At 46.0% G+C, this 23,919-nt stretch overlaps 2 protein-coding genes across 5 annotated transcripts in view; one reads left to right on the top strand and one right to left on the bottom strand.

Annotated features, from left to right (window-relative positions):
* The first annotated feature begins 444 nt into the window (after nucleotides 1–444).
* GLI3 (GLI family zinc finger 3) overlaps nucleotides 445–23,919 on the top strand; it is a 254,815-nt gene continuing 231,340 nt past the window's right edge. For 2 of the 4 annotated variants that reach the window (XM_036429808.2, XM_045578610.1), the window contains exons 1-2: nucleotides 445–1,006; nucleotides 14,848–15,012. In XM_036429808.2, the coding sequence (XP_036285701.1) occupies nucleotides 14,889–15,012 (124 nt within the window). In that variant the 5' untranslated portion in view covers nucleotides 445–1,006; nucleotides 14,848–14,888. The remainder of the gene's footprint in view (nucleotides 1,007–14,847; nucleotides 15,013–23,919) is intronic. The other 2 variants (XM_045578609.1, XM_036429807.2) reach the window with 2 other exon arrangements.
* Nucleotides 17,747–20,674, bottom strand: LOC118714527 (sodium-dependent phosphate transport protein 2B-like). Its single transcript, XM_036429919.2, has 3 exons — nucleotides 20,563–20,674; nucleotides 18,605–20,457; nucleotides 17,747–17,875 (listed from the first exon to the last, which is right to left on the bottom strand). The coding sequence occupies exons 1-3, from the start codon at nucleotides 20,672–20,674 to the stop codon at nucleotides 17,816–17,818; spliced, it is 2,025 nt and encodes a 674-aa protein (XP_036285812.1). The 3' UTR covers nucleotides 17,747–17,815.

Raw genomic sequence — 23,919 nt, 5'->3', positions numbered from 1 at the left:
CAGGGGGGAGGCAGCGCGCGTGGCTGGGCGCCCAGGCTCCCCCCCCCCCCCAAAGCCCCCGACCCGGGCCGCCGCCTCCGCGCCAGCACCGCCCGCACCGCGGCAGGAACCCGCTCCGGGCGCGGGGAGGACGAGGCTCGGCCTGGAAGGAGCGAGAAAGCAAAAGTAAGGCGAGCTGCACTCCTAAGTTTTCCCAACTTCGCCCCCCGCGGCGGCGGGCATCCAGCGGCTCCGCAGAAAGAAAGGGACCGGGCGGGGGCCTGGGCGGAGGGAGAGGGGGAGAGTCCCGCAACATCTGCTCAAACTTGGGGGAGGAGGAGGAGCGCGGGCTGCAGGAGGAGAAGGAGGAGGAGGAGGAGGAGGAGGAAGAGGAGAAGGAGGAGGAGGAGGAGGAGGAGGAGGAGTGGAGGGAAGGAGAGAGCCGGAGGGAGGGGCGCGCAGAGCCGCCGAGGGACAACTTTTCCGCCGCGTGAGTGAGTAGCGCGGGGCCGGGCCGGGGGCTCCCTCTCCCGCTCGGGGCTCCGGGACGGGACGGGGACGGGACCTTCTCGGAGAAAGTCGATTGGATGCCAGGAGGGGCGCCCGGCGGGGGCTTTTCTTTCTCTCTCTTTTCCCTCCTTCCCGCGGGCTCACCAAATCAGAGCTGTCACTCGGGGCCTGTGAGTCAGGGGGGATCGGGTTACACGAGCCCTGAACCCGATGCCGGCGCGGCGGCGCGGGCGGAGGGAGCGGGCAGGGCTGCTCCTCGGCGCGCTCCACGCTCGCGGTCGCGCACACTCGCCGCCCCGACGACTCGCCCTCCCCGGGCCGCCCGCGCCGCCCCGCCGGCCGCCCGCACCCCCTCCGGGCCCGGCCCCGCCGATCGCTGCGGGAGCCCCGGCGGCCGGCACCTCGCGCCCCGCGGAGCCCGGAGACCGGCGCCCGGCGCCCGGCGCCGGCCGCCCGCCCGCGCCCGGGACGCGGGTCCAGGGGAAGTTGGGGGACTTGACAGCCGCCGCCGCCGCAGGTACGTCCCGCCCGAAGTTCTTTGTTCCGCGGGCCCCGCACGGGGGAGCCGGCTCCTCCCGCGGCCGCGCGGGCGCTGCCAGGTCCGGAGGGTCTCCAATCGGGGGGACGGGATAGAAGTGAAAATGGCTGTCAAAGGCGCTCAGCTTTACCGAGCAGCGGGGAAGGCTCTCCTCCGCCTCCTCCTCCTCGGAGCTCCCTTCTCCAAGGGTCTGACCGCTGGGCCGTCCGGAGACGGACTGGAGGATCGCGCATCCCGGAGGGGGACGAAGTTTGCAGCAGTTGCGTGGGCGCTCCTCACCCCCGACTCCCCATCTCAGGGGTGAAAAGGAACCACGTTAGACCCCGAAGCTGGGGCGCCCGGCTGCGCACCGTCTCGCCCCCCTCGGGTGCCCGGCGCGGCGGGCGGGCGGCGGGGCGCGTGGGGGGCTCGCGGCGGCTGCGGGGCTCCCTCCCGCCCGCGCTTCCTTCCCGAGGGCGGGGGAGCGGTGTGATAGGGGAAAAGTGAAAGTTGTACCATCTGCAGATGATTTGGGATGCCTTCATTTCTTTTCTTTTCTCAGGGACAGCGCGCGCGCGCGCACACACACACACACACTAAAAAGAAAGGGAAGAGAGATGAAACTGTTAGAAGCTGCAGGGCGTCAGTGCGGGGGGGCGGGGGGATGCACAGAACCGTGCCCCCTGCAAGAATCACTTAGGCGGCCGCGTTTTCACAGTGTCGCGTGTATGCACCGCTCTGCAGGGGACAGTTACTTTCTGGAGTTAGGAGGGGACATGGGCGGGCGGAGGGTAGAGGGAGTAAATATTTCCCCCAAACTTGGAGACCCGGTGAAGCGACTTGGAAAGCGGATTGCCAGTTGCCAAAGCACCCCTGCACGCCCGGGCCTCTTCCCCTGCCCTGGACTCTGAGCTCTTGGGCCTGGTTGCACCTGCTCCAGGAGATGCCCCGGAGGAGAAGTGGGACTCCCTTGCCGACCCCTCGTAGAAAGAGGCTGAGGGAGGCATCCAGCCTCCTTGCAGCTCTCCTGCCTCCCTCCTCCAACTTCTCATCGCTCTGGCGTGCAGTGGCCCACTAGATGCTGGCCTTGGGTACAGTGCTCGTGGCCCTCTGCCAGTTTATATGTACATGTATTTATGTAAAACATTCTCTCCCAGCTCTTTGCCAGCTGTTCCACATTTTCCAGCTGCCATTTCAGTTTGGAAATGATGGACTGTCCACATCTCCGAGTACAAGGGCCCTTTAGTCGGAGGTTTGGGGACAAAGTAGAATTTTTTTCCTCCCACCTTCTACGTGTTCTTCTAGCTGGGCTAATGATCAAACTAACATGAGACAAATTAACGGGGGGGGGTGTCCAAATTTATTACATATGTATATTCAAGGGTGCCATAGGATAGGAGACCCAAGGAGGTGCGAGGCAGTGGAGGTTTCTATGCCATTTTGGACAAAGGAGAGGGAGACAGGGGACTGGAATTTCAAAAGCAAAGCAGGCCATTTACAGGTAGATGAGAAAGAGCCAACATGTGGTAAACAAATTCTTGCTGGGCCACCCAGAGACAATTGGACATAGAGGAATATCCAAAAAACAGGCTTTGCTGTATTTTCCTCTGTCGACCACATTTACTTTATATGATGATGTTACGGTGGGTGATGCTTCCATCCCGTAAGCAGGTTTTTCCATCTGAATTCCTTTAGGCAGGCAAGTGGGAGGGTCAAAGGTTTTTTTTTTGTTGTTGTTTGTTTTTCTGGGCCTTTCATTTCTTTGTAACCAACTTAAACATCAATATCCCAAAAGGCATATTTTGTAGTGGTAAAACTTTGGTCTCTCTCAGAGGGATGGAAGGCTGGCTACTGGGAAAAGGCAGTGCCATACGCTGGACTGGTATTATTAGTTCCAAAAAACACCTTCTGCTTTCCTTTCCCCCTCCCCAATCCGTCTTTCCAGAGCACTTTGCTGGAAAGTCACAATAATTAGGCTCCCCCCCCCCCCCATGTGATTTTGTGCAGAATTTGGATGAAGCGATTTTTTTTTTAGATTCCTGAAGTATGTGTCTCGTGGAAATAAATTAACTTTTAAAAAGAATTGTAGCTTGAATGGGTTGGGCATGGCTGATGGGGTGGGGGGGGAGGGCAGAGAGCTCTGCCTTGGCTAACTGAAATGATTTCATTTTAGTCTAAGGCAGGAACTATTCATCCTTCCCATGTTGTGCTTATTGTGTTGTTTGATGTCTTAGCATATTATAGACTGAAATTGTCAAGAATTGGCCGAAAGTATTAATTTTTGAGTATTTATGTAATTGCTCTGTAATTTGAATAGGTGCCTTATTGATTGATTCCTGTAATTATTTCATTTAGGTTTTAAATTAAAAATTAATAATAGTCTGACAGTTTCTTAATTACATGTGTCAAGATTATTTTGAAAGAGGAAAATGCTATGTTTTAAAGTAGTGAAATAACCTAAAAATCTCTTTTTTTTTTTTTTTTTTCTTTTTTTTTTTTCCTAAGGCATAACAGTATTTCAGTTGTGGAGCTGTAAGGCAGTAGTGATCGGTCTTCGTGTAAACTGTGTGAAGTATGGAAATAATTTGTTTATGTTAGGAAATATTGGTCTTAACAACCTGGTATGCAAACACTTTGGCCCCTTGGACTATAGTCAGACCTAAAACAAACATGAAATAATATGTAAATTAGTTGTAACAGCATATGTATAAAGAGAAGAGAATTTATATTATACTAAAAGCTATTTAATTAAAAACTCCCTGCCTAAGGGAGTATCCTTTCAGGGCATATAATTCTTAAAGTCAGCCTAGGGAAGCTTTGGTTTAAGATGCCATAATGAGTTGAATGAATGTGAGAGGTGTCTTATGAAACACTTTAAAAGGTATAGGTTATATTATTATTAATAGTAGGTCCCACTCAGATACCTACCAATTCTTAGTCCCTTTAACGAGTTTGTATTTCTTGATTAAGCCCTGTATAAACACATTTTATTGTATGTCTGGTTTGCAAAAGAACTACACACAGAAATGAGAAAAGAAGTACTGATGAAAAATGACTTTGTTGCGTTATTTCATTACTTATTGAATGAAAGAGTCATTAATTTATCAGTTTGATCCCCACGCCTAAAAGTTTAACTTTCCTTTGTTTCGAGGCCAGTTTTCTTAAGCATCTGCCCGTTGTAAGGGTTTCAACCTTCTGTGTTTTCTTAACCAGCGAGAGGTCCTTCCTTCTGTGTAAGGTATCCTACCCTCTAAGATTGGCCTGCCCTCATTTTTTTGAAGTTAGGGTTCGGGAGTTTATGAAAGGAAACAATTTAATAATGATCATTGTTCTGTGCACTCACTCCATCTGGACAGTAATGTGCTAGGAAAAACCAGTCTTGAAGGAGAAGTGAATCAATGAGTCATGAAATCCTCAAGAAAAACCTTAGTAATGGAATGTTAATGCTTTTAGACTATAGTAGATTATCTTAAAAGTCAGACTTTTCTTCTTTATGCAATTGTTGTAAATCCCTGAGCTAAAGAATTCTTTGAAGGCGGTTTTAGTTTTGCTGGCATTCAGAGTCTATAGTCAATCTGATTTGTTTTGGAAGAGTCAAGAAATTTTCTGCCAACTTATATAGGAGAGGCAATTAAAATGCCGAAGTGATAGAGAGGCAGTGTGTATGTATTTCATTTGGTAAGCAAAGGATCCCCTCCAGGTTGTCTTTTAATTAAAGTCGAGTAGAGAAATCGCTGCCCTTCACTTCATGTTGTCATTTTTTTCCTAGATGAAAATTGATTTGTTCTAAGTTTCAAAGCAAAGAGATGGAGACAGAATAAACAACCAACAACAGGGCAGGGGCCCTGCTGCAAACTTTTTCAAGTACTCTCAGTGTATTTTTCATCTTTACTTTTATTTGATGGGCCTGTGAAATAGAGCTGTAGACCGGTGGAGACTTTAAATGAAATTTCACACTTTGATGATTTTTTTCCCCCAAACTTTGATATATTGACAGCAAAAGGAGCTGCATGCTTTTATATAACTTGAGCAGTAACGCCAAGCAGCAGTCAAACGTCTCTATGCATTTGTGTTTAACTGCAGAAGAAAAACATGTCCATGGGCAGTCGAGGTTCTTATCAACCCCCTAATCCCAGATCCCAGCAAACCTTAAGGGCATGCCTCAGATCTTGCTGAAATCACTGTAGACTCTCACAGTTTGCAGATTAAATATGCTATGTGTTCCTGGCTCCAGCAACAGTTTTATGAGCTCACTAAGCTTCCTGTTTTAAGATCTGTTTCTCAAGTTTTTAGGAGCTGCTAAAGGCAATGCTGTCTGGAGTAAGTGGTGTTTGTTCATTTAGAGACACTTGAGATGTTTCATCCTTTCTTTAAAAATTGCTGGAATTATTATTTTTTAATTGAAGGGCTTGCTATGCATGGATGAGAGAGGGGAGCTGATTGAAAGAAATCAGATGTTAAATATGTTAGTGAGTGCATTTCATTGTAAATGTTACATGGTGCTGTAATTGTCTTAAGGCGCTTTTCCTTTTCCTGGCCCTTAAAATTAGACTTTTTCCACTTGAAATTATAAATGCACCATAGTTTAGTGCCACATTTTTAAGCTACTCATAATCACTTTTAATAATTATTATTATTTTTGCATGTGAAACTATTTTTGTTCTGGGTGTGTCTATTTCCACCAGACAAAACACCCGAGAAAAATCTGTGGCTCTCTAAAGAAAGTGAATGAACAGGCCATTACATAGTTAATAAGGTGGAGTTGGAACATTTCAGCACCTCCTGAAAGGTAATATTGTATTGAGCTCCACATCTTCATCTGCAGCACCTATAGTTGTGTCCTCCTATACGGTGCTTTTGCATTTTGCATAAGAGTCATAATTAAAAAAAAGAAAATACTTACATCATCGTCCAACAACATGTCATGTAATTCCCAGGAGAACTGGAGCCAATTTTGTGCTTAAAGGTTATTCAATGAATGAAATTGTGAAAGCCCATTTGTCAAAGTACTGCCCGGGTTCTGTTAGTTTTCAGTCCCCAAATTCATTGTCTGCCCCAGCCCAGCCATTAGTCATCAGTGTATTAGTGCTGCCTCCGGGCCATGCTGCCCAGCACTTCTTCACACCATTATAGCTTTGAAAGTGTACTCTGTTGACTTGTAGAATTACTGCTCTGATTTCCGCTTGGCTGGGTTTGAGGTAAGTCCCCTCCCTACCTTCTAGCTGACTGTAATCCTTGCTTTCTTTTAAAGCTCCTTTCCAGAGATTTAGGAGAAAACTTTCTTAAGGGGCCCGGTTGGCATCACACTGTGGTTTTGTCATGGAATGGACTGTACATATAAATTGTACCTGCAGTAAATTGGATTGATTGCTGGCCTGAAACAGCTAGTGGTTCTTTTCTTTTTTTGGAGGAAGGGGGTGACACTGTGTGTGTGTGTGTGTGAGAGAGAGAGAGAGAGAGAGAGAGAGAGAGAGAGAGAATGTTTTAAACATAAGCATTTGACTATATTTGAGTAATCTTGATGCCACAAAATTAAATAATGGGAAATAAGTGTAATTTTATTGGAATACCTTCAGAATGTAGTGTGACATCTTATTTCTTATTTTCATGTGAAAGTTTTTAGCATAGCTACTTTGACTTTTCTTGAAGATTACATAAAATTCCTAACAATATTCCAGAGTGTTTTGCATGATAAACTATTAATTTTTACAAAAAAAAAATATATGGGAAACTCACAATTTAGATGAACGATGACTTTGAAATTGCGGTAGTGAAGGAATGAGGCAGTTAACCTTATTATTGATTTCATTTTGTGATTTTTTTTTATTTAAAAGAATAATTTAGTTTCAAGAGAGTTATTTGTAAAAACAGAAGAGAGAGAGAGAGAAAAAAAAGAGTTATCTATGTGTAAAGAAACCTCAGCCAGCTGCTTAAGAACGAAGCCTTAATGAACTAAAATATATGGAAAGCTGAATGGAGTGGCCAGAAGTGTGGACCAGGCCACGCCACCACAGGACAACATCTGCTGTCTGAGCCCTGGCTGTTCAAATGAGATTGCATGCCAAAGTGTTTCATTGGGAGGGTGTGCAGTTTGCTATAGTTTACACTGGCATTTTGTGCAGGACTGGGGGAGGGGTGGAAAAAAAGATAACTGAAGAATTCTGTCTTTGAATAAGCAAAGTTTACAGGCTTAGTAGACCGGAAGTAATTTTTCACTGAATGGGCCTTAATCTAAAATTCTTAAATTTTGAAAAATTTGCTTTTTAAATGGCAACTGAGGTTCAAGAATTGGGAGGGTAAAGTATGCAGATAGTACTTAACAGAATAATACCTAATCCATTTGGGATATCTCCAGTTGATGTTAACACTCAGCAGGTAATGGTCTAATATTTGTGATGGCTTAAAAGTAAAATTATTAACCATAGAACATGCACTCTACCCCCTTAAGCTCGATTGTAAAAGACACACGTGATTCTAGGGACCGAAAGTTATATGAATAATTTTTAAATTTAGTTTTTTTCCCTTCTGAACATGTGTGAAAACTTTTAATTCCTGTAAAGTTCAGTGAAATGAGACCTTTGATCCTTCATGGCGTTTTTTTTTTTTTTTTAATTAATTAATTAATTAATTTTTTGATTTGTGGCTCCGCACTGTGATTTCACGAGCTTAGCTGATTTTAGATTGATCACTGACAGAGATCTAATTTTCTAAGTCCAGGATTGTCTCCAGCAAACCCTAAGAAAGTGGGGGTGCCAGCTTGCTCCACGTTACTGCCCATCCCTTAATGGCACCTGCTGTGCATGGCGCTTCCTGCTAAGCCTAAGAGTACACTGGGCTGGTGGTGTACAGGTTAGCAAAACTCAGAAATGGCAACAACTACAGTATTACATGCAGACCCCATACTCCCATCAAATGTTTCTCCTAAAGTATTCCTGGCAGTAGAGAGAGAGTAGCTGATAATCTTTTTTAATTCCATATAGCAGAAAAGTAACTCTGGCACACAAAATGTCACTTGTGATTTCAATTGTAATAACAATTACTTCACATCAGCTAAGCTTTTCAGTGGTTGGAGTTCAATATGTGGGTTTCTTAAGAGTTTTGATGTAGTTAATTTACTTAAAACCAAAGTTACTTCATCCTTAGCCAGGTAATTATTTCCCCTTCAAGGAATTCCATTTGGGTATTGATCACGAATACTGCTTTATCAAATATCAAAAGCTTCAGAAATGTGGGAAAGATTGAAAACAAAATGCAGCAGATTTGGGAAACTCTCTAGACTACCAAGGCTTTAGGCTTTACTGATTATGGGGGGGAAATCATATATAAAGGAAAATCTTTGTGCATAAAAATAACTGTAGTTACACATTTGTGACAATCTCATTAAGAACTTACCATGTCTTGCAGAAAAGAGAGGCAGTGCAGAGATGGAAGGGAGAAGACGCCTCAGAACCTTAGATATCTTAGGAACTGTTGGTGTGTCACAGGAGTTATGCATTATCTAATTGATTTTAAGTTAAAAAATTATTTTCTTTGAGCAGAAGGAACCATCAACCACACGAGACAGCGATAAAAGGTTAACTCTCATGCATGATTGTATTAAATCCACTGAAGTATTTTTAAACTCCTTAAATTTTGTTCATCGAAGCTCAAACTTTCAGAATTGCTCAAAAGTTCCAATCAGCATTAGGTTTGTGCTTTCTTATGTTTAGAAATTTCTCTCCCTACATGATACATTGTCTTTAAGAACTGAGCTCTAATGATATAGGATGGTATAACTATCTAACAGAAATTTTACCTGAAGGATTTCTTAAGAGCAGTACCTTGAAGTAGCAGCAAGCCTGTAGTAATAAAGTATGAGTGAAATGTCATTCCTCAGGGATACAGAGAGCGCGCCCTCCCCCCCACCCCCCAGCCCCTCAACTCCTATACAATCCTTTCATAGGCTGGTGCCTTCTGGATTTTTAAAGCATCAATACATTCAGCTTATAAGCATGTAGGCAGGTGGAAGTAAGTGTAATTTCTTCCAAACAAAGGCCTTATTCCACTTGAGCAGCAGTTCCCTAAGTTGCACAGAACAATTTCTTACTTCAGGCTCAATCACTGTGCTGTTAAAAGCTCTGCTCTGCCTCCTGGAATGCCTCCTCTTTCTGATCCCTGCTTGGCAGTAGTTGTTTTAACCTATCGGAAACTGATCGGGTTACCATTAATCAGGCTTTTAACCTAGTTGTTTTAAGTCTTTAAAAACACATTAAGAAAAAAAAAATTTCAAACAGAGATTTTGCCCAAATTTAAGCAACTTAAAAATAAACCAACCGGCTTAGGGACGTAAATGAAGTAGTCTGCTGTTCACAAAGCATGCACTCATATTTATAATCACTGTCTCATTTCCCCTTAGATTAGAAAGTCATTTTATACAGTGCAAACATCATTGTAAATGGTGGTTTGAGTCCTGGTGCTTTCTCTTAAAAATCTTAAGCAAGGTAAAGGAATCCTGCTTCGACCTGGATCCCAGGATTCACTGCAGAGACCTGCCAGGGCAGGGGAAAAGGCAGATTTCTGCAACTTTCCAGAATTTGGGTTCTTTTCATTCTCCATATTTACTACCAAAAGCCTCATGATGAAGGTTGGACTTCGGAGAGGCACCGAGGTGTGTGTGTGTGCCTTACCCATTCACTACACCCGAATCTGTTAGAACAGCTGAAGAAACAGTGTTTGGGAGCCAGGTTAGTGGATGGTGCGTTACAAGTTTAGTGAGGGAAGACTCCAGGGGGTCCCAATGTTTTACTGTCCTGCAACACCCCGGGGGTAGCATGGCAGAGGATCTGGAAAGCTGCACCTCTGTATTCCGCTGGCAAAACAGCTGTGCCAACGGGAGCAGGGCTGCCTGGGATCACTGTCTGCTGGCCACGCCGCCGGGCCCTGATTGGAATATTCCCGCCGAGCAGATAACGGGGGCGATGGGAATGATAAGGGCGGCCTCTTGGGCTGCAGAGGCCCTGCGGGGTTCCGATTGTGCTGCTCTGGTTTGCACAGTCAGGGGACGGCTGCTGGAATGCGGAGGGGAACCCGGCTGGCCGCGCCCGGGGCCCCATCCCCGGCAGCTTCAGGGGAGCCAGGCGTGTGCGCGCTGCGCCGGGCGCGGGGCCTGAGCTGCCTCCCGGGCTGCCCCGCCGCCGCGAACGGAGTGGGGACACCGGGGCGCGGAGCACAGGACCGTGCGGCCGACCGGGCGCCCGGCTCGGACCCGGAGGGCTGGCCGCCGTGGCGGGGCAGCGCCAGGGGGTGAAGATCGGTCTCTAGAACCGCAGGAGGGACCGCACGTGCAGGGAGCCCGCGCTCAGACAAAACCCCCAGCCCCGCAGCCTGAGAAAGGACGTGATCCCAGGGGACTTCGATGCACACATACAAGTTTCTGTGTGGGTGCATTTCCCCCCCCCCCCTCACCCCCCCCTCTTTCTTTCCCTAGTGGCAACTCTAAAGAGAGGGCCTCCTTAGGCTTTCTGGGTGAAGGGGGCCCACAAGAATTCACGAGTTTGGTCAATGTTGCTTTGGATGCCTTCTTGTGCAGGAGGGCAAAGCAAGTTCAGATTCACAACTTAAGACAGACAAGAGACCCACCTGCAGGCAGGTTGCTACGAGGAGAAGGATGGGATTTAAAACAGGCTCCGGAATTCATTGTGCCCAGGGTTTAGGCCTTCAGGAAATTACAAAAGGTTCAGGGAGCATTGCGTGGGGGGGAAAGCCATGACTGCTTTCAGGAAAAAAGAATCTTCGCCCCTCCATTTCCCTATGAGGCTGCAGGCTTTAGCAGGCATACACTATTAGCATAGTTTTCCTAGGTTGCAGGCTTTTTATTTTTTTTTATTTTTATAATAGTGGAACTGCTGGGTTTCAACCATTAGCTACAGCTTTCTTTCTTTTTCTTCATCAGCATAAACTATCCAGAGGCATGCCAGCAAATCTTGCACGTAATGTTTCCGCGGTGAAAGGGATTGGAGGAGAACAGTGTGGAGTTGTGAGAAAAGGAACCGTGGTTGGGAGAAGGTCTCATTTCATTCACGTTTAAAAATCTGTTGCATTTTCCTCAGAGGAAGATCTTTGAAGTGAAGCAGAACTGAAATGTTTTTCCTTGATCATTATGTTCTAAATAAATGGTATTTTATTGTTTAGGAAATTCCAGGTTTTAAAAGTAGTACTTTGGGGTATTTCCCCAATTACGTATGCTTTAGGATTCCATCAGGAATTTTTACAGGCCACTTCTATACCTCAGGCTTTTGTGTATCAGCTCAGGACTTAGTTTCTCAACTTGGCTAATAATTCTATGAAAAAAAAAAAAAAAAAAACACACCAAAAAACCCACCACTGCAGCTAGAAGCAGATTCTCTTTTCTGCTCACCATGTCTTGGCGCAGAGTGTTGATGAGGTGTCAGAGTCTAGAATGTTAAAACTTTCTCCTTTGTAACTGACAGGGACAAAGTTGTGGTTTTTATCAGTAAAATAAACTGATATAATTTATAGGGACATACAGGAAGCAGCTGTCTGCCTTGGCAAGTTGCCATTTTTATAGCCTCTGTTTCAAACACAAGCCACACTTTTAAATAATTAGTTACTTACTAATGAGATCCAAAAATTAAGTCGTCAAAATAGGAAAAGAAGGTCGACTCTTGAGTGACTACAGGGCCTGTTTTAAAAAAAATCTATTTCAGATGAGGGGTGGAAGGTAGGAATTATTATTCTCGGGGACCATTAATTAGTGGATTTCAGTCAGTGCCTGGGGCTTTACCTCTTCTCCCCGGAGTCCCTCTGTGCAGTGATGAGTATTTGGAGGGTTTATTACTTTGTTAAAATGAAGTCCTTTGCTTGGGGTAAAACCCAACAACTCCAAAAACCAAGTTTGTCAAGGAACTAAAGTGATTGTCTCCTCACTGCTGTTAATTAGCTCTGTCCTCTAAGGCAGAGGCTGATGTCTTACCAGGAATCCCATCTCTTTGTGGGTTTTTCTGGCCCATTGGCTTGTTTCTGTTTGCAGTTTGAATTGAGAAAACTCCATTCATATTCAACCAATAAAACTGTGTTTCGAGGGGGGAAAATTGTAGTAAATGGCCTGCTTATCCAAAATGATTGAGAATGGAGTGTTTTGACTAATTAAATATTCCTGTTAACATGTTTAGCTTTTGCGTCATTGCCAGTTTTCAAAGAAAGACTGGATTAAAGACATATAGTAAACCAGTGGCGTTTGAGATTTAAGACATCAGCTTGGGACTTAGGAACCATCTGTGCCATGGAGTCCTCACTAGATCCTGTATCTACTCAGTACACTTTCTTATGGGTCTGGGGGGCTGGAAAGATGGCCAGGGCTTTCTGTCCTCATGGAGCTTACTGTCTGGAGGTGGGATGGATTTTCAGCAAAAGTTCCAAGTGAAGAATTCGTTGTGATGGGTGTTGGCCTAGACTCAAGGAGGCTGGTGGAATTCAGTTGGGGTGCAGTTCATTGACTATTTAGCTTATGCAGTCAGCCAGGACTTCAATTGGGACCTATTGCACCGAGTACGTAAGCAGTGAACAAAAGTCTGTAGAGCAGTTTGTTGTCTACAAGCTTGAGTGAGCCTGATCATCACCAGTGCTGGTTAAAATGCAGGCTCCCTGGTGCCACCCTCCCAGGTGTAAGGGATTGGACCTGGCAGTCCGAATGTTTCGTAAGCATTGCAGAGGGCAGGTTCCAGTGGCTCTTGTACCACTCTGAGAAACAGTGCTGTGGCTGGGGTTGAATTGTTCTTGTGGGATACTTTAAAGATGATGTTTAAATCAATTTTGGAGGAGTGTTATGAAATTAAAGAATTTGTTAGAGCTAGAGGGGGCCATCAAGAATTTCTCCTTCCGGGATCTTTATCTGAATTCACGGAAAAGTCGGGAGAATCCGTGTTCCCTCTGAAATTAAGTGTACAGTTTCATGTTTAAGAATATTCTTCTAGGGAGAGGATCCATGACTTAAAATATATATATATATATATATATATATATATATATATATATATATATATATATATATATATAATTTTTTTTACAGAGGGGAAGGGAGAGGGATAGTTAGAAACATCCATGAGAGAGAAACATCTATCAGCCACCTCATGCACACCCCCTACTGGGTATGTGCCCGCAACCAAGGTGCATGCCCTTGACCGGAATCGAATCTGGGACCCTTGAATCTGCAGGCTGAGGCTCTATCCACTGAGCCAAACCAGTCAGGGCGAGGATCCATAACTTTTAACATATTCTTAAAGAGGACTGCACCTCCATCCGCAAGGCTAAGTCCCACTGTGTGATTCTGTCATGTGACAGATGGGAAACCAGGCACTGAACAACTCCATTCTAGTAGCCAGTAAGGAGGCCTCACCCTGGACTTGTGCAAAGGGGCAGTCCTGGGAAAGGGCCTTCTGAGCTCCTTCACATTGTTGTACTTTGATGGGGTTTTCTGAGGGCTGTTTCTGAATTTGCAGTGGTTCTTACAGTTGACATATAAATTTCACTTTGTACTTCTTTTTTTTTTTATTCCAGAAAAGTTATTCTTGAATAACTTGTGTGTTTTACACTGAATGACACTGGGTAATGAAGGAAAAGAAGTGGAAGTTAGTGGAAAAGCTGGTATGAGGCTCTGAATCTTAAAAGTGTTCTAGTTCCTTGAATTCCAGATTTCTTGTGCAATAAAGAATGTGCAGTTCCCTTGCAAATCTGAGTTCAGGATGACTTAAATATATCATCTGCTGTTTTAACTCTTTTCCTTGGTTAGGCAATTGCTTATTTTATTTCACTAATCATTTTGGCTGATCATTTTTGCTAAATGTAGAAAATAAGCAAGTGACTCAACTGAAGAAATGCCCACCATGAGAGTTACAATCTAGATAGCTAGAAGAAAACATTCTAGAGAATGTTGTCATCTTTTCCTGTATTCTTGTATTTCATGGCTGGGGGTAGGGGGAAGAAAGAACATGACACCAAATTGAGTGAAAGTTGATGAATGATGAGTTAGGGCGATTTATCACATGAATGAAGCCAGTGAAAGGCCAACTAACTGAACTTGCCTTTAGCTGAGTTTTAATATTTCTTAAGTGGTTCCAGTCTTTTCTGTTGGCAGTCTTTTGACCTTCTGTGGGATCGAGAGCGATATTGTTCTATTACCTTTGTTGGTTTTAAAAATATAAAGAACTAAAATGAATTGTAATGGTCTTATGTTTTAAGAAAGCTTAAAGAATATGGTTTACCTCACAAATTGGGATCAAGAAGCATATTGCAATTTAAACATCTCAGTGAGAGGAAGCAAAACTGGCTTCTTGACCTGAATTATCCTGATTCAAAACATTGAGTAGGGCTTGGATTTGAGCAATTGCTGCACTGTCTTTAAACACATTTCATTAGTTAAAAGCCTTCCCCTGCTTGGAAAGCTGTCCTAATGCCTCTTCCTATAAAAGTTGGCCACCTGAAGAGACATTTGTAGATGCAGCTTAAAAGAGTAATGTGACACTTGGGTTTCACACTATAAACACAGCTGTAAATGGAGATATTTTGATCATTTAATACCAAATGCCCAGTAGGAATTTGGGGAAAAGTCCCACATTATGGACATTGCCCTCTGTTCTCCTTTTTGCACGTGCAGACAATACGAATGGCTTGTTCATAAAACTTTGATGAATTTTTTTTTGCAAGAGAACACGCAGGGAAGGCTCATCCATATTTTGAACTTGCTAACGCGGTAGGCACCTCCTTTGGGGACAGGCAAAGTGGGCTTCTGAGCGAGTGGTTTCCCCCCTCATATTTGAAGCTGATGATGCTGTCGTGTCATTCAGGTGTTCCTGATACCAGAGAGCTGAAGTAATGAGAAGGCACCATGGAGGCCCAGTCCCACAGCTCCCTGACCACTGAGAAGAAGAAAGTGGAGAATTCCGTAGTAAAATGCTCCACTCGAACAGATGTCAGCGAGAAAGCTGTGGCCTCCAGCACTACTTCCAATGGTAAGCAGCCTCGGGGATTACCAGCAGCCAACCCTACCGTCATTTTTATGTTCTCTGCATTCCTTGTGAATTGAGTCTCTGCACCTGGACCAGTGTTTATTCTAGAAGGGGCTAAAGAAAGCAGATGGGATTGAAGAGTGTGTGTGTGTGTGTGTGTGTGTGTGTGTGTGTGTGGAGTGGGTGGGTGGTTGGGTGTGCAGGATGGGCAGGCTTTTGTAATCTCTTATTTTGGCACCAGAACAGCATGTTTTCTTTCTAATTTTCTAATTTGAGATGTATAGGTGATGGGTTGTTAATCATAGAAAGTTCCTGTTGGGGCATTTTGGAAATCATCTTAATTTGTCTGGCAGGAGTTCAGGATCCTTTTCATTTCACATGGAAAAGACTACACTCGACAAAAAAGTTAGCAGTTTTTACAAAAGACACACAAGTTGCCTTATCAAAATTAGTGACGGGATCCCTTTACCCTCAACTGTTAAGTGTAGTCTGCTTTCAAGGAGTTTAGAAGTTAATGGCTGAGCCTCACGGTAGTATTAATAATTGAGATACAGGTTTTGCTGTTGGCTTATAAAATCAATTTTCCTAATCTGTGTTCAGAGATATAGAATAGAGATCACTGTGTCTACATGTTATATTAATATTTTAAACTAAGTGTTCAGAGGCATTTCAAGTCAAGCACGGAGCACTGAAGATGAATTCCAGAGCCCCTTCTGGGGAAAACAGGTCAATAGTCACCTTGGCTTTCTTTCCCTGCTTTTCCACTTTGGAGGCCATCCCTGCCTTTGCAGTTTGGGGAGTTAATAGCTACCCTGGCCTTCCTGAACTGCATGCTGCTTTCCCACGTGCCCTGGTTGGCCTGCTCTCCCTTTCCTGGACACCGCATATGTGGGCACACTGATCTGCATGAGCTAACCTGCTACCTCCCTCTCGGTGGGCTTATGTTTTATTGATTCCTAGAAAGATTTTACTAGGCTGATTTACAATATTTTGACATACAGTTGGAGAAGTCAGAATCATAGACTCCAAGGGTGGAGATCTGGTAAAAACACCGCACCTTCCTGCCCTGACTGTGGCACTGCCTGAGGTGGCACACCGAGGAGCTTACCCTGCTCTCTGTGCCCGTCCTCGTCCACGGTGAGAAAGTGCTACCAGGTGTCCTCCTTCGCAGAGGCCATCAGTGGGCATGGCTGGCTTGACTGGGTGAGGAGAGGGGCTGGTTGCTGGTGTTCAACCTGCTGGCCTCTGAGTCCTGCTTTGAATTGATCCTTAGGGGCATATACTGTTGTCTTTATTATAATAATGAGTTTACTGTATGTACACATGAAAATGTGCCTGCACTTCTCCCTTTATTTTTGGTGTTTCAAATCAGAACTGGAGCTTATTTTAATTGAGCTTGGTATTTGCATTATTCTTCCAATGTAGTTATAGAAAACAAACAAACAAACCATGTGGCTTTTGTTCCCCCGCGCCCCTCTGGAATTTTTAAAAGTTAGACAAATTTATTATTTCAGAAGTAGAATCAGTCCATGCAGTGTTGCTTATTTGGTAAATTTAATCGTGTTTTTATAGGAATGAGCACTTTCTGTGCTTTACGGGAAACATCGACTTGGGTATCTTTTTTTTTTGGTGGTGGGGGAGGGTTTGATCATCTTTATTTTTCTCTTCCCATGACCAGTTAAAAAAATACAATCAAGATACAAGGATCTTAGAGTGCAAAGAGGGCCGCAGCCCTGCGCGGGCTTAGCTTTCGTATTTCCAGGGAGGCACGGGCAGGGATAACAGGCTTGTTGAAAAGCCAGCATTACAAAATACAGAGAGTCTTGTTTCCCTTGACATTTCCAAATGAGAGCCCCAAACGAGTCCCGCTACTATTACTACATAACTTATAAAAGTGCTATACAGGTGCACGGCTATCAATATGGCGTAGAAATGGCTGTTCGTTAGGGAATTGGTATCTACACAGGGGAAGGCTGGGTGGGTGGGAGGCTTGGTGTGGTGTCCCGGCCTGTCATGATGGAAGCGCTGTGGCATAGCTCCCCCTCCCCGGACCCAGCTGAAGCCTCTTCTTCAGGGAGAGCTAGAGGTGAGGAGTGTGGAGGGCAAAGGGGTAAATACAGCTGGAGCTCTAGTAGGCACAGAGGGCATGTGGGGCAAGAAGGAGCACACCCCTTGGACCTACAGACACACCTACGGACCCTGCTGACACCTGATCTCAAGAGGCAACAGGTGGGTCAAATTCAAAGACTTGCCAGATCTGCCCCGGTGAGGGGGGCTTGGGGGGCACTGGGAAGAGAGCAAGGCCCATGGCTGGGTCCTCCAAGGGCTCTTGCCCTGAACTGGCCTGCTCTGGGGAGAGGACGCCCGGGAGGCAGCCGCTCTGGGTTGCTTGTAGCCAGGCTTTGGTGAAGGACAATTTTATCACAATGAGAAAAGCATATGTGTGGGCATCTTTGAGAACCTTCCATAAATTCCTCCCTTGGGACTTCAGAAGATAGTTACCTCTGAGAATTCGTCCCATTGGGCAGCTCCTCTGTGTACAGGAGTGGGTGGGTGGGTGGGTGGAGGGGATCTGTTATCTAGCCAGGTGTCATTGTCTAATTCTTTCTGCACCTTCCCGGGAGTGGGAGCCCCAGGGAGCAGCAGGGCATGGCCAGAGCGACCAGGCAGGCTGACACATGCGCAAAGGGGAACCAGAATCAGGGCTAATGTTGATGCCATTTCTCAGCAAAGTGGAGAATGGCCTTGCAGAACCTAGGAGGGAGCAAGGGAGACTTGGGCCCCTCCTCCTGCCTCAGGGCAGCCCCTACAAGGCTGTGAGGCTGGAGGTGGTGTTTGTGTTCAGGGTGTCCTCTTGGGACTTGGGTAAGATGACAAGACGTCTGGCTCTTGGGGGGACAGTCCCGATTTTTAACAATTTGTCCCGTGTTTCGCAGAGTTTTGAAAAAGTCCCCATTTTTGGAAAGAATGCACACAAAGCTAGGGAACTGCAGGAGGATGGGAAGGGAATATAGGGTTTTTGGCGGCCATATGGCTATTTAGCCAAGATATGAGTTTTATATTATTTTTGTTAATTTTATAATGTTAAACTTTAATAATAACAAATAATTGTTGAGAACTGATTATCAAAGTTCATATTGTTGATCAGTTATTAGAAATGTGGAATATGCACTGTCCTTACCAGGAACAAATACTGAGACTGAATGCGTTTTTTTTTTTTTTCCTACGGTTAATAAAGTGTGGACATCAGAGAAATCGCAATTAAGTGTTGAGACATTGAAAACCATTTTATATGTGAAATATAATTTTACAAATTCTTGTGAAACACTTCATGACCTTTTAAACGACGACAGCAAGCTACTAAAAAAAAAAATCACTAAAATGAGAAACATGCAAAAGAATAAAATAATACCATACATAATTTTTATTTATATTTGTAAACAGTACTTACGTTGACATTTAAAAAATATATGTTACGTTCTATGACAATTTCTGTTGCTCCACATAGACCAAATTTTCCATCAAGAACACCCCCCACCCCCATCAATGGTGTCCGGATTTACCAATGTTACAATCTGCTCACCTTAGACTTGGTGACACCTTCTGGGGCCTCCACGACCACGGAGATGGTACCAAAGGACTCGGGGAACTTGATCTGGGTGTCCTCCTCCTCCTCCTCCTCCTCCGGCTCCTGGCAGCACTTGCTGCAGCGGCAGCAGCAGTTCCTCATGCAGCAGTGGGTGGCCAGGGAGATGGCAGTGTCCCAGGGCTTCAGCGAGCGCAGGCACAGGGGCAGGAAGCTCCAGGTCTGGAACACCTCAGGCAGGACGCGGGGGCAGCGGGCCTGCAGGAGCTTGAGCAGCAGCACTAGAAGGATCACGAGGATGATGGGCACTCCTATCCCCACCAGCACCGGCCAGCCAGCCAGTGAGAGGCCGAACACGGACAGCGGGAACAGGAAGAACAAGGTGACCAGGTAGAAGACGGCAAACCAGCGGTACTTGGCTGAGATGGCGCCCAGGCCCTTGGCCAGGCGGATGGGCAGGCGGCTGAACGGGACTGGGTACCACAGAAGGATCCCCGTGATGTTGAAGAAAAAGTGGCACAGGGCGATCTGGAGCGAGCTCTTCAAGGTCTTGCCTGGACTGGCCAAGGCGGCCATGATCGCGGTGGTGGTGGTGCCGATGTTGGCCCCCAGCGTGAGTGGGTATGCCCTCTCAATACTGATCACACCCACAGCGATCAGTGGGGTCAGAGTAGACGTGAACACCGAGCTGCTCTGCACGACGAAGGTCATGCCTGCCCCCACTAGGATAGCCAGGTAGCCAGTCAGCCAGGAGAAGGGGAAAGGGAAATCCGTGTTGATGGTCTTCTTGATGACAACAGCTACTTGCCCCTTAAGCAGAGAGGACAGGAGCTTGACGATCATGAGCAGACAGCCACAGAGCACCCCCAGGGAGGTGATCAGAAGGAGGATCCCAACAACCACGTCCGGGAGGCTGGCATTCACGAAGAGGTGCTGGCACTGGGCAATGTTCTCCCGGCGGGCCACGTTCTTGATGGTCCAGGTGCGAAAACCGTCTGTCCAACAGAGGTCGGGCAAGGTGCAGTTCTGGATCGAGGGGACGGTGACATTCATCTGGGTCACGCGGGTCAGCGTTTTGCACCAAATCTTGATCAGACTCTTGTTCTTAGCTGCTGGGTCGCTCATGGCAACCTGGTTGATAACCTTCTTATCCAGCTGGATAATCAGCTTTGTGAGGGGCTTGGTGATAACCTTCAGCAGTTCCGGGGCATCTTCTCCACTTTGGAAGTTGAATGAGTCCACTATCAGGTTGGTCAGGGCCTCCAGGTAGTGGGTGGAGACCTCCACGGGCAGGAGCACCAGCACGGAGAGCCAGTTGAAGAAGTCGTGGACGGTGGCCCCTGCAAAAGCCCTTCTGAACACATCCCGGTCTCCGACCTGCATGACTGCCACCAGGGTGTTGGTGATGGAGGTCCCGATGTTGGCTCCCATGACGAAGGGGATGGCAGTCCGCACCGACAGCAGAGAGGAGGCCACCATGCTGACGAGGATGGAGGTGGAGGTGCTGGAGCTCTGCACCAAGGCGGTCACCAGCACCCCGATCATCAGTCCTGCCAGGGGGTTGGACATGATGGAGTTGTTGCTGAAGAATGTCCCGGCCATTTTCCCTCCAACCAGCTGGAAGGCGCTGCTGAGAACATCCAAGGAGCACACGAACAGGTAGAGGAAGCCCAGGAGCAGAAGGAGCCTCCCGACCCCTTTCAGGATAGACAGAATCTTCCCTTTGGTGTCTCTCTCCAACCACTTGGTCCCCTCGGGCTGAAGCTCGGGCAGGTCCCAGGGGTCTTCTACGTGGGTGGGCTCCTCCCTCTGGGTGGCGGTGGGGTGGTATGGCTGAAGCTCAATCTTGGTCCCTGGGACACCTGGCCAAATAAACAACAAAGGTCAAGGAGAAAGGCGGGGGATCAATCCGGTGCCTCTTGGGGTGCCCACAGGAGGCCCCTTGGGGTTGGATGAGTGGCTCTTACCTTCGTTGGTCTCTTTTCCTTTTCCATCTGTTGGGGGCTGTTGGCTGGTGATGCCTCTGATGTACTCATCTGGGTTGGGCTTGGCCTTTTTCACCTGGGCCCAAGGAGCCATGGTAGCTCTGACCATCTTCCAAGAGGCTGAAATCCTCTCCCTTCTGTTCTTCGTGGAGTCTGGGTCCAGCAGGCCTTGGAGGTTGCAATCTGGAAGAGCTGCTCTCTGAGGAAGAGAGGCCAGAATGAGCCAGGAGACAGTGTTGACCGCACTATGTGAGCCCTTTTATATGTAGTTAGCCCAGCTCCTCCTTAGGGCGGGACTCCCTAAGCCTATTATTGGAGCCCCTCCTAGGGTGGATTTGATCCTCTCCTCAGGCTTAGAAATCTGACTTTGGGGCTTATTTGGGGGCTGTTCATAAGCTCCTCTCTTGCTCTGAGGACCCTATCTGATCAGGCTAGTCTGGCTCACACACATGTGCTATGGGTAAGGTGACCAGATTTTAACATTGGTAAAGCTGGACACCATTGACCGGGAAAGGGGGGCTGGGTGGGTTCTTGATTAAAAATTTCGAGTATTTGGAGCAACAAAAATTGTCATAGAACTGCAAAATAGTATTGTAACATATTTTTTAAAATTTCAACGTAAGTATAGTTTACAAATATAATAAATAAATAAAAATTATGCATAGTCGTAAATGTCACTGTCAAGGCCGGCGCTAGATTTTTTGCTGCCACTATAAAATATAAATAATACGAGTCCTTTCTGCTAAATTCAAGACAATTCTAACACTCATGTGGAGGAATAGTGCCTGAAACCAATCACTGTCTCCCTAATAGAAAGATGTAAAAGGCTGGTCAACCTTGAAGCTCTGAAAGGTCAGAGCCAACTATTCCCTATCTAATTGAGACAAGGGTACCTGGGGCAACTTCCCCCATCTTGTAATCATGTAAATCCTTACTGATATGATAATCTGCTTATTACCAGCCTAAGGGCTATGGGTGTTTCCCAAAGCTGCTTAAGGGTAATGGGTGGATCCCATAGCTTCAATAAAAAGGATAGCAAGGCCTGAGCCTAGTTGTAATCTTCCCACTAGAGGTTGACTCCCGCCTGGCCCCCCATTTTTCCAAATTAACTCTTTTCCAGTTTCTCTTCATTTTAGTGTGCGGCTTTCTTCAGAAACTGGACACTGAGTGGGCCCTGCACCACGCAGGTTGTGTTAAGGGATTCCACAGAATAGAAAAAGCAAGAATAAGGGAAAAAATTCAGAAGAAAGAACTGAGATGGAACTGGCCCTAAAAGATATTGAAACATACTAAAGGACCACAGTTATCAAAACAGTATGCTGAAAGAGAACAGAAAGGAAAAATGGGCTGGGAGTGGGGGTGGGGTGGGGAGACAAATAAAACCCAGAATGACAATAGCCTAAAAGCAACAAGATGGATTAATTGAATAAAATAGCCCAGAAACAGTCCCTGCTAAAATTTAATAAAGAAGGCATGTCAGCCATAGCTGGTTTGGCTCGGTGGACAGAGCATTGGCCTGTGGACTGAAGAGTCCCAGGTTTGATTCCAATTAAGGGCACATGTCCAGGTTGTAGGCTGCAGGTGCGGGAGGCAGCTGATCAATGATTTTTCTCATTATTGATGTTTCTGTCTCTCTTTCCCACTCCCTTCCTCTGTGAAGTCAATAAAATCATATTTTTTAAAAAAAGAAGCACAACACTATTTTTACCCTTTGGCCTGGTCATTATACTTAAAAAGAGACCCACATCAGGAAAAGATCTAAAATGTGTGTATAAAATATTCATCATAATAACATACGCTAATAACCTGAAAGCTTATTGTTTCAAAGAAGATCAAATACCTTCCAATGGGAATGCAAGCACTTTTCTCTCTTGCGCTGGCTTGGTTATCCTTATAGCTTACGTGAGTGAGTGTGAATGTGCATTGAGTGTGAGTGTGCATGAGGGTGTGTGGATGTGTGTGAGGGAACAGGTGAGAAGGAAGGAGTGTGAGTGGGTGGGGGACGTGGTATGGGAAGCCCCTCTGAACCACTGTCCTTCCTGTGAATTTCAGCAGAGGAACAGCAGCTGTCTGCTCTCCTGAAGGTGCTGTGGCTTCTGCCACTCCCGCACTCACACACGTGCTCAGGACGTGTTTGGTGCTGCCGCCCCCCCATTCTGGGCAGGGGTTGCCATTAGGAACCCGTGTAGGGTGACAAGGAACAGGATTAGCCCAGCAGTCCTGGGGCAGCCAGGAAAGCACTCACAAGCATTAGCCAAAGAAGGAGCAGTTATGTTTTATAAAGTTAGCACAGTAGTCTGAACTAACCACAGAACTGGTTTCTGAATCCCATGCCACTGGCTTCCCCCTTGACCAGTCTGTACCCTTGAAACACACATGCCCTCCCAAAGGGGTGTAAACCCTATCCCTATTGGCGGCAAATGCTCTTTAGTCATGTTTGCAGGGCACTTACATAAAGGATAGCTGTCCTAGAACTCCTAGTAATTCTTTAAAAAAAAATTTTTTATTGATTTTTTTACAGAGAGGAAGGGAGAGGGATAAAGAGTTAGAAACATCGATTCAGCTGCCACCTGCACACTCCCTCCTGGGGATGTGCCCGCAACCAAGGTACACGCGCTTGACCGGAATTGAACCTGGGACCCTTCAGTCCGCTGAGCCAAACCAAACCGGTGAGGGCATCCTGGCAATTCTTGCCATTTTTTCAGTGTTCCTGTTTCTTCTAAAGGATTTACTGCTTTTTATATTCGGATGATGTAAAGACCCAATCTAAATAAAAGAAAGATAGTTTTGTTTTTAAGCATAAATTGCAACCCTCCTGGAAAGTTAAAGGAATAACAGCAAAGGAATTTGGCGATGGGAAAAGTAAAATAAAGGAATATAAATCTCTTATCTCTGTGATTGTTTTAGGTAAGCGATGCAGTGACCTTTTTAACAGAGTCCTAGGCAGGTTTCATCTAACTAGCTCAGTCTCTTTACAGCTTAAGCGTTATGCTCATGGGATGGGGTAGCCCAGCCTTTTCTTTGTCTGCAAGCTTCTACCTAGTGCAAACTTTCCTCTGCACCCAGATGTGTGACACACAGGGTCTGTGCCTATTTGGGTTTTAGAGCTCATGGGTAGGGACTTTCAAAGGTTGACATACTGTGTGTGTCCCTGGCTGGCGGCTGCCATTGCCATGGACATTGGTCCATCCATCTGTTTGCCTCTGTCTCCCTTTCTGTCTCTTTTTTTTCTCCTCCAGACATCTCAGAAGTGCTTGGATTCCTGTAATAAGATTATTCACAAAAAGGAAATGAAAATGGTTTGGATCCGATAGTAGTAGTTCTGGTTGCTAGTTGCCA

This window comes from Pipistrellus kuhlii, unplaced genomic scaffold (genome assembly GCF_014108245.1).
Source record: "Pipistrellus kuhlii isolate mPipKuh1 unplaced genomic scaffold, mPipKuh1.p scaffold_m20_p_10, whole genome shotgun sequence".
NCBI lineage: Eukaryota > Metazoa > Chordata > Mammalia > Chiroptera > Vespertilionidae > Pipistrellus > Pipistrellus kuhlii.
The sequence above is the reverse complement of the archived record's forward strand: the minus strand, read 5'-3'. Positions and strand labels throughout refer to the sequence as shown.

Coding starts and splice junctions, on each gene's coding strand:
- LOC118714527 (XM_036429919.2), bottom strand. CDS start 20,674: ATGGCTCCTTGGGCCCAGGTGAAAAAGGCCAAGCCCAACCCAGATGAG. Junction 20,458..20,562: donor AGGAAAAGAGACCAACGAAG/GTAAGAGCCACT, acceptor TTATTTGGCCAG/GTGTCCCAGGGACCAAGATT. Junction 17,876..18,604: donor TGGAGGCCCCAGAAGGTGTC/ACCAAGTCTAAG, acceptor CTTGTCATCTTA/CCCAAGTCCCAAGAGGACAC.